The following is a 10,460-nucleotide window of genomic DNA, read 5'->3' as shown; positions in this document are numbered from 1 at the left end:
ATCATGCTAAAAACTAGGAGTCTAATGGCATGCATTTAATACAGTCTGACAACGTTATTGATTTGAAGACTCTGCTTTCATCACTGGAATACCTGACCTGCAGAGAAGCGGTGGTACTATAGTATTTGGGTTCATGATGGCTACTGATTTTTTCTAATAAAATTTGTCATAATCAGACTTAGACAAATTAAAGATTATGCTGTTCTTTTTCAATAATGTGTATCATTTTCTTCTGAGCTTTTATTAGTAGCGTACCCATACCATGAAAGTCTGATGGCAATTCCAGAGCCAAGGTCCTTATAAACCATCCTGAATCTCCACATATTTATACAGGAGTCAGTTGTGAGAGGGGCTGGCCCTAGGCTTGATGATAGAAAGTCTAAGTGTTGACTTCATAACGTGAACTGTCATTGGTACGTGTAGAAAAAACCATAATAGATACACATTTCATTTGATATTATATCAGATTTTAAAGAAGTAATTTTTATAACCCTGGCTTTCTGTGTTGTATTTTTTGTGGGTATATAAAAACTGCCATTTAATCTAAGAGCTAAAGTAATCCAGATTGTTCAGTTTAAGTGTTAGTGGTGTTACCAGTACATTTTTTCACACCTTTCAAAGAATCTGTTAATTCCACTTTCTCATCTTGCCTTGATTCTCAGTATTTGTTGCAATATCGTACATTTTTGTTTTGACTACCATGAATTTGAAGGGGAAATAACACAAGTTTTTTCAATGACGAGCAATTTTCAAACCGTCCTATATTTAAATGAGCCATGCAAGAAAGCTTAGAAATGATACAAAATAACTGTTGAAAAATTTTAAAGATGCCAAAAATGCCTTTTTATATTATATTGGGCTTAAACTGTTTGTAAGATTAGTTTGTTTACAAGTACTTAGATTATAACAGTGAAAGTTCAGGCCTGTGGTACAGTATTCTATTGTATAAAGCATAAAGTTCATGGATTTTTGGGTCCACAGCACTGAAAGTTCAATGCATACACCTGACACTTATCACATTGTAATTAGTGATATTTGCTCTTACACAAATACAAACCCTTGGTCTTTACATGTGGGGGATAACTTTCAGTGAGCTGGAAATCAGGCTGTTAAACTTTTGCAAGTTAACAGCTACCAATGGAAGGGGCAGAAGTACCGCCTACCAAGTCACTGCGCACTCAAATCTACGAAGTTTACTTTTGGCCACAGTCTCTTATAGACATGCGTTCCTTTCTCTGTCCTGCTGTTTGACTTTCTCTTCTGTGTTTGAGTATTTTTGTTTATATTTTTGTGTATATTGACATATTTGAACATTTCAACATGTTTTTCTGTCTCTATAATGATTTATTCACTTAAGCTTGTTACAAAGTCTGCATAAGTTTTGGAGCCATTCTCGTATATCAATTTTACTTACTTTTTGGTGTTGCCTTTTGTATTTATGCAAACCCAACACCTATCTCCTTGGTGTTTTTGTGTTTTTGGTTTTCATGAACAAACAGTGTTTTTTATTTTCCACTGCACGATTTCTTGGAATGTTGTAATGTATTAGTATTTCAGATGTGTAGATCAAGAGGATTGAGACAAAGGCAGGTTTTTCGCGTTTCCAGGCGAGGGTTTTGTATGCAGTTCGTATGAAGACTGCTTGCTTAAACCTAGCAAGTTTTCCCCCCCTCTCCCTAAACACGGATGTTGATGTCGCAATATCTTGGACAGCAAGTTTGGTCCCGACTTGCTCTCCAGGACCAGTGGGAATTCCTGTCTATGGTTGCTGTCGTTTCTTGCCCTGTGGGAGGCGGGGGTGAGTTGAAGGCTCACTCCCATCCCCTCTCTGAATGTTGCTCTTGGCCTCCTGAGCAGCAGAGGTTTTTTGCCAGGGGGAAGTATCGGGGGAGGGGGAGAATGCCACCTTGGAAGGGGGTTTTCTCTTCTTTCAACAGCCGCTTCTCGGTCTCCTTGTGGTTCCTTCTTGCATTCTTCCTCCATTTGCTTCTTCTTCCATGTAAGATTTTCCCCTTCCTGTTCTTCCATATCTTCAACATTGGAAGTTTTGGATCAGGAGATATTTACTCTGGGTACCCCTGCCCTCTATTTCAGGATCGTAGGCTCAGAAGTTAGATGGCATCTGAGCTTCTCTAGGCCTTCCAGGGGTACCAACCTTCGGTGTTGCCACTTCAGTTTTTGGTGTACCCTAACCAGTGTTTTGAGTTGGCTGCTGCAACAACTATCCCGTTCTCCTCTTCAAACCTCTTCCTTGGTGGTGGCTCTTTCTCCCTCTTTGTCAGCAGTGTATCCTTCACAGATCTTGGAGCCCCTTCCTCAGTGGTGTCTACTTCGGCACTCGGTCTTCTGATGCCCCTTTCTTCTCCGCCTTCCTCGGACCACGGCCGTGGTTCTCCCCCTTCAGCTTGTAGCTGTCTCACTAATGAGAGGGTGTCACATCCAACCGCTTCTTGCCTTCAGTATTTCACCCCAAGCAGGGATCGGTGATTGGAAATTCTACAGCAGTGTCGTCATCCTGTGTCTGGTGGCAGAGGAGCAACAGCCACGGATGGAAGGAAGTCTGCGTCCATCTGCAGGAGAGCGACATCTGTGACCACAGATGGAAGGGCATTACAAGAGAATGACATTCGCAATTGGAAGGACGGCTGCTATAGTAAGACAAAGAATCAGCAACAAAGTCCTTAATCCTCCAGTGTTTAATGGGTGAAGATTGCGCAGGGAAAAAGAAGAAGACTTTGAGGATGAAGCAGAAGAAAGTTCCAGAGGTGACTCGCATCTCTTCAGACCTTCCAACGAGTCCTCTCGTCAAACCTTCTGACACGTCATCTCAGATCAACCCTGGTGTCTTCTTCTCACGCTCCCACCTCAGCTGCCATGTCAGTTTGCAATACAACGGCCCTCCCTGCTCCCAACCCAAGAACCTGTACTGCGGCAACTGATGGCTATGAGATGACGTCTTCTGCTCCTGCTCTTTCTGCGGAGTCTTTCGCTCGAGCTGTGATGACAAGGCTCCTGTTAAGAAATCCATGGTATTGAAGGCTTCAGAAGTTCAACTGTTTCCTTCTGGGTCCCACATTCCTATGACAGACGTGAGAGATTCTGCAAGGCCACAGACGTACGTGCTCTTAGTTCAGTCCAGTCGGCCATTCAACCTTACTCCTCAATGTCTCGTCATCTCTCACATTCTTGTTCTCCTTGATAGATCTTTTGTGGACATCTAGAATGGCTCCAAATCACATCCACAGCCATGTGAATGTTGTCCATGGCCTTGGGAGCCTCGACCACGGCTGTGCGAGTCTCATTCGGGGCTGCCTGAATTCGAGCGGTGGTTGCAGTTTCTCCTAAGAGAGTGCAAAACAGAAGGATGGAGAGGCAGCGACAACCCACATACAAGTGCATAAACAGCATGTCTGTGTAGTGCCTTTCGATCATGTACATGTTTTTCATTTGATCATCGGCTAATGGCCAACAAACGTTACCATATGAGCGAACGGGGTCGTTCTGCCAACTTTTATATCCTTTATAACGTAAATTAACGGGGTCTTTTTCACAATCGAATGAATTCGTTCTATCAGACCCATACGGCCATCATGGGGGAATTGAATGTCTTTCTGTTGTATTCAGCCAGAGACTTCAACATTTTTCAGGTAGGAAGAAATCTGTTTCATCCTTCACATTCAGACCTTGACTCTTGAGTGTTTCTACTCCAATATTAACCTTCTGCTCCATGAGCCAAGGTAGTTACAGTTTGTCAGCATGGATTTCTTCAGATCCCTGATTCGTTTTTGACTACAGGTTGGTCTCGTTTACAGTGAAGTTATGTAGAACCATACAGTCCTACGCTTCGAAACAGTAGTCAGTCAGTTCTGATTGTGCAATGTTTTTCCTGGTGCGATCGGAATTATTTTCTAACTCTGCAGGTGTATGGATCAGGCCTACTCCTTGGTGCAGCAACCCCAGTGTTCTCTTCTGATATACTCTTCTTAGCACAAGGATGAAGATTAATTCTTGAAGGTGGGAAGGGGGGTCCTAGTCTTTGACAAGATCTCTCCATTCCTCTCCATCCTCTCTCAGAGAGGTGAGAGGACTTAACCTAATGGTGAGACAACTGCTCCCCATTCCTTCCCATCCACTCTCGGAGAGGTGAGAGGACTTAACCTAATGGTAAGACGGCTGATGTCCACTTGGGGTTATGTACATACTTCCTCCAGAGATACGTCATGCCTTGAAGAGGTTAGGTCGAGTTGGGTACTTAACCCAACTTAGCCTAGCCTAACTGGTTCTAGTCTAACCTTTCCAGTCCTACGTTTAAATATCCTGCAACTTCTGTCTGATGGTATCAACCAGGAGGTAGTCTCCTGCTTTGCAAAGGACTAGGTTGAGTTAGGTTTGGTTGGGTACTTAGCGTAGCCTAACCTTACCAGACCTGTGATTCAGTATTCTCAGTCGTGTTTCATGGCATCTTCCAGAGTGTAGTTACCTGTTCTTCAAGGGTCTAGGTTGGGTACTTAACCCAACCTAGCCTAGCCTAACCTGACCTAATCTGCACCTCAATAACCTGGACCTTTGACCTTTCCAAGCCTCAGGATCTGAGGATAGGCTTTCCGTAGTGTTGTTAAGGAATGGTACCATGGTAGTCCCTTAGTCAACAAGAGGGGTTGTGTGGACTGTGTCTTATCATCTCTATTGACGGTGCGCATTCCATCAATGGTTCAGGTGTACAAGTTTGCAGTAGCACACTCAGCACAGGAGTCAACCAGACACATTGCAGGAGGCTGACTGTATGACAGACAAGTTCGGTCACTAAGGGAGTGTTAGGGACTATTATTCTTGATGCCTCGATGTTTCAAAGAATGGTTCGATCTAGGAAGACGTTCAATTTACTCCTTCAATCTCGACACTCCGAAGATGTTACTATTCGGCTTTGTCTCTACAGACCATGGGCATATCAGCCATCGACTGTGCCACATTGAAAATATCACTTCTCATCCGATCAGCGAAGTTAGCAATGATTGGTCAGGTCGGTACTTGGATAGGTGACCCCTTGGAGCACCAGATTCTGTTGACGTCTAGGATATGTCTTTTTCATCCATGGTCAGAGACGATGAAACTACTGTAGTCAGTATTTGGATAAATGACATCTGTCACATCCATGATTCAAGCCTTGGGCTTACAACTTCCAGTTGTTTTGCCTGGTTCGTTGGGTGATCAATAACATCTCCATTTCTTTTGACTTGATGTAGCTACATTACAGGAGTAGGAGATGTAAGCAGTAGCTGCTACTGATTCAATTACCACTTGATCCACAACCCGAGGAGGGAATATTGTGTGGATCTTAAGGCAGTTTCAGGCGCCTCTGTGTCCGAATAGGCACTCCTCTGATAGCAACGACACCAAGGTAGTGCCATAGTTACACTATCCTCTTCCAAAGATTTTTCATTCTTCGGAACGTTGACCAGGTGGCAGGCATCTATGCTTCCTTTCTTGGAACTTAAACGCAGTCCTTGTTAGACTTTCAAGGGTCTCAAGATCCAAGATAGACACTCCTCAGTGTGATAGCACACCACGGTAGTGCCATGGTCACCAAAAGGTCCTAGTGTCCTTTCATCTACTCTATGACAGTGCAAGTACACGAGCAGACAGAAGAGCATTAAGTACAGTGGCCAACCTGGCATCCCAAGCAAGTTAGATGTAATTACAACAATTATTCACTGAAGTCAGGAGATAAGGACTGTTGATCTTGGCACCTTGACTTCGGAAATTCATACAACCTCTGAAGAAGCTTGATCATAGTCTTTCTTTTCTTGACTTCCTGAAGTTGACGCTGTTCTGAGCTGCCTTCTCACTCCTTTGAATAAGTAAGACATCTTTGGTATCCATTTACATCTATATGCTTACACCTTTCATCATTCAACATGTTCCAGAGGTGATCAGTGAGATTGGTCATTCACCTTCTATGGTCCTGTGATGCCAATGACAGTATGACGTTTATGTTGCCTCCATAAAGACTAGACTTTCAACCTGATGCCAATGATTCGTTCGTTAGCTTTGAGTTGCCTGAGAAACGGTATATATCCAAATTATCATTTGTCAGTCTAGTAAGTTGATCAAATGAGCCTACCCTGCAACTTCCTGGTGGACATCAGTACGCTCCGAGCCAGATCTTTCGAATCCAGGGTCATCAGTCTGTTCATCTCATTCAGGAAGAACCTGATGGTCGAGTGCTAGGGTGGAGTGTAATTGTGCAGATCACATTCATCTCCTTTTCCTTGGGATGTTGCTCATAAGTCGTTGGACTCCTTTTCCTTGGGTCCTATGGTGGATGCTCAACAAGTCATGTAGTTCACCCAGCTCTTGAGGGACAGGTTGCATTCTCCTAAATGTGTGACTGCAAGGAAAAGGGGTGCGTGTGTGTGGGGGACTGGCCTCCCTTCCTCCTGTCTTCCTTCCTCCTCCAGTGGACAGAGGAACAGTGAATGAACCTTTACGTGCTGGACTGGCGTGCATGCAGGTGATAAATGATTGAGTATCCTATTTATAATCTAGATCTGTTTAGATAAGTAGATGCAAATCCTTCCTTCTCTCTAGCAAGGGGAGAGAGGAACTATGAGCAAGCCATTGGTTATTCTTAGCTTTATGGTCTCCGATACTGTAAGTTCATCCAAACCTTTTTGAGTCAAGAATATTACATTCCTTTGATTCAAAATGCCTAGAAGTCTGACAATTGAACATCTCTCCTGTTCAATAGATCAGAGGTATGGTCTCCTTCCTTTGCTCTTTCATGAACAGGAAGAGAGTACCCAGGTGAGCCAAACTACCAGTCATTTCAGAGATTTACTCAGAATCCTCCCTCCAGAAGTAAGTCTCCCATATGTAAAGACCGAGGGTTTGTATTCGTGTAGGAACAAATGACAAATCTGTAAAATAATTTGTATTTTTCCTAACATACAAACCTGAGGTCTTTACATAAAGGGCCCCATCTCTTACCACCCATCATTCTCTTACCTGGGCCACAAGGTAAATTGTGTAGATTTGAGTGCGCAGTGATTTGGTTGGCGGTACTTCCGCCCCTACCATCAGTAGCTGAAAGTTATCCACCATATGTAAAGACCTCAGATTTGTCTGTTAGGAAAAATATAAATTATTTTAAAAATTTGTCATTTTTCATTGATCAGCTAATTTAAAGTTGGATTTCACCCTAGGGTAATGATTTTGGTATGATTTTAAAGTGGAAGAGTTATAATGCATTTTAATGTATAAAAACCAGAGTAACAAAATGTAACAAGATGATACTTATGTATTACTCTAAAAATATCAGTACCAGCCTTAACAAATTTTTTGAAAAAAATTAGGTATTAGGGACGTAAGTTTGTTTTGTACCATATAAATTCTACGATACAATGCCACTGATATAAATTTCAATGCTGCTTATGCCTGTTGTGTGAATAAAATGCAAAGCAAGTTGAAAAATTTTTTATTTTCTGTGGGGAACTACAGTTTAGGAACATTTCGTAGAAAGTTTTAAGTAAAGGTAGTCTTCTTGGTAGGGTACCATTTAGGTGTTACTTTAAGCTAGTAGTTTCAGTATACTGCAGCATTTTCATAAAAGCCAAATCTCAAACTAAAAGATCTAGATAAAAATACAATTTCCAAATTGTAAAAAATAAAGTAATTGGTATGTATATCTGCACTGCATACAAAACTTTGATAAATTACCTAATCAATAATATGTATAGTTTACTGCTATTTACACCAGCCATTGCCCAGTAAAACATGTTCCTGTAGGTTTTTATTAGATACTGATTTCATTTACAGTACTATAGTAGTATCTGTACTTTAATTCATTTATAGCATGGACCGTAGTCAAAGTATCACGTCTACCATTATGTTATTTGCCCATTATAAGTACTGCATTCAGAAAGCACAATATAATATAAGATGCAGACACATAATTATTTACTTTAGCTGTCCTTTTTGATGGCATGGGTATTTTACCTGGTATACTGTTCAGCATTAAGACTTTCTGGAGATAAAAGCTTCATGATGGTAACTTTTATGAAGTCTCTTCTGATATTTATATTATACTGTATTACAAAGGAAGTCTGTAATACTGACTTTCCAATAAAACATTATTACCATTTTGTATTCAACATTTTTGTTCATTGCTTTGGATTTAGGAGCAACTTTTTCGTTGGTGATGAGTGACATCGATATTGGTGAAAGTGTGCCATCTGCCAAGGGTGGCAGGGCCAAATTGGTATTGGGAAGAGGTGATGCCTGTCCAGGGCTACCACCATTACCACCATCACGCAATTCCTTGAATAGTATCCCCGATCCAGGTATAAAGCTATGTGTTCATTGTTCATTGCAGTGTTTTGGCATTCTGGCATATAGTGTTCTCTAATAATCTTTATAACCTGGTTTGTTTTATTAGAAAGAAAGTGTGGCAGTGCAACAATGGTACTTAGTAAAACCATTTACTAGTTGCTTTTGGTAACCACTCGTGAGAGAGGTTCTGTATTATAGTAGCTAGAAGGTTTTGTGTGATTGTTTCCTGGACTACAAAATGTCTGAGGCTCTAGGAAGTTACCATATAGTTTTCTTTGTGGTTTGATTTTTTATTACATCTTTTGATGGATGAAAATAACCATATAAGTGATGCTTTTAAAAGAAACATGAGTTTAGATGAGACATCATTAGACTAGACTTGTACACTAGTAGTTTTCACTTCAAACATTTTTCGTGTGTATTTGTATGATGAATTTTCCCACAAACAGTTCATTAACTACTGTATGTTATTTCATTTCTTATCCCCATGGCTTGTCTTGGCTAGAAGTTGATAAAACTAAAACCAATTTATTATGCTAGTAATAGAAAATCATCAAACTTTGTTTGGAAGTGGGGAAAAACATTTGGTGAAATTGTAAATGTCTTGAGTTTTTTTTTTTTTTTTTTCTTGTATCTCATAGCTTTTAGTTTTTCATATCCTTATTTTTGTAGCAATTTGCATAATTTGTGTTGTATTTAGAAAGAGAGGTAGCCCATGGTATATTAACAATCTTGAAGATAAAAGCATATGGTTTTATTAGTGTTACATTGTGTATAAGTTGTTGTTAAGAAATGTATTTTTGCTGAACAGGAGCTAGAACTGTACTAACTCTTAAATAGGTACAGTATTGCTTTCATTAGAAGTATTTTCTATTCTGATTTTTATAGCATAAATATGTGCATTTCCCCCCGTGAGTCATGCTGTAGAGCACCCTTCTAATCTCTTAAATTTTTTTACTATTTCAGTGCACCAGTGTATCACAGTATTATTATCATGCTGTTACAGTATTTTATTTGCTTTTTACTTTTGTTATGCAATCCCATAATTTTTCTTTTTTATCTTTAGTTATTGTATTCATCTCCCCTACTGTATTTGTAGTCACCAGATTTGTTGATCCTTGGAGCTTGAAGGAGACTTCGTCTATCATGTTATGCTGCTGCTGCTGCTTACTGACACTGTTGGTAAACAAGTTGTTTTGAGGGACATTGTTACTGCTTCCCAGGTGACGGGTAACTCAGACTTTCCAGATAATCTCAAAAGTGTCTTTTTCCAGTAGAGAAAAATAGAGTGACTTGAAAGAAGTGGTTGCTGGGGCTTATGCTTCTTAACTTGTATCTTCCTCAGATGCTTATTGGTTTGCACAAGGAGATAACACACCACCACCTAAACAACAAAGAGCTTCATTAGATGGCCCTAATGACCTGTTTTTTGGAAAAGGTATTGTCATACTAAGAACTAACATTATTTTTCGTGCTCATAACGTCTGGTACTGTTCATGGTAACCTGTTGCAGTATGTTTATGTTAGTGACCTGTCAACAGATGTTGTGTGGTTTTCTACCTGTATTTGTAGATTTACTAAATGAATGAAGTTATAATTTTGAATCATTGTAATATAGTTTAATAAGATTAAAGAATCCAATTAATGCAGTACAGTATTGAAGTAATTTATCCTCTTAGATTGAGATGACACTTCTGGATTTAGGGTTATATTGTGCAGGATTGGTTCCCAAATAGTGTTTTCTTTGTATGTTTTGCATTATTATATCATTTGCTGAATGAGGAGTAATGCCTGTTAATTAACTGGAGATTTTTTCCACTTAGAAAAGGCTTTTAAATAGTTACCTTATCTTTGTAAAAGATTATTGTTTGTTATTTACATTCTCAGTTTGTATCACTTACATCTGGCTTATATATACTTAAGATATTGTATTTGTAGAACATTACACATTGTTAGAAAGATTGCAGCATATTTGGGAATGTAATTAAACACAAGGTGTATTTCATTCAAATTTACTTCTGTGATTTACAAAATCATTATTTGGATTGTTCCCATTTGTGAACATCTTACAAGTCTTAGATTATAAAATTACAGGCAGGAAAATATGTTGCCTGATTTTTCTTAGAACATTA

At 39.8% G+C, this 10,460-nt stretch overlaps 1 protein-coding gene across 50 annotated transcripts in view; it reads left to right on the top strand.

Moving 5' to 3' along the window:
- LOC136836475 (ensconsin-like) overlaps positions 1-10,460 on the top strand; it is a 652,260-nt gene that overhangs the window by 464,251 nt on the left and 177,549 nt on the right. For 22 of the 50 annotated variants that reach the window (XM_067100793.1, XM_067100798.1, XM_067100781.1 and 19 more), the window contains one exon: positions 9,674-9,766. The exons of 12 other annotated variants lie outside the window; for them this stretch is intronic. In XM_067100793.1, coding sequence (XP_066956894.1) covers positions 9,674-9,766 — 93 coding nt within the window. Of the gene's footprint in view, positions 1-8,177; positions 8,340-9,673; positions 9,767-10,460 lie in introns of all 50 variants that reach the window. 16 more of the 50 variants (XM_067100771.1, XM_067100761.1, XM_067100772.1 and 13 more) reach the window with 1 other exon arrangement.

The sequence above is a fragment of the Macrobrachium rosenbergii genome, chromosome 56 (assembly GCF_040412425.1).
Source record: "Macrobrachium rosenbergii isolate ZJJX-2024 chromosome 56, ASM4041242v1, whole genome shotgun sequence".
Taxonomy (NCBI): Eukaryota; Metazoa; Arthropoda; class Malacostraca; order Decapoda; family Palaemonidae; genus Macrobrachium; species Macrobrachium rosenbergii.
This window is presented reverse-complemented; position numbering and strand designations above follow the sequence as displayed.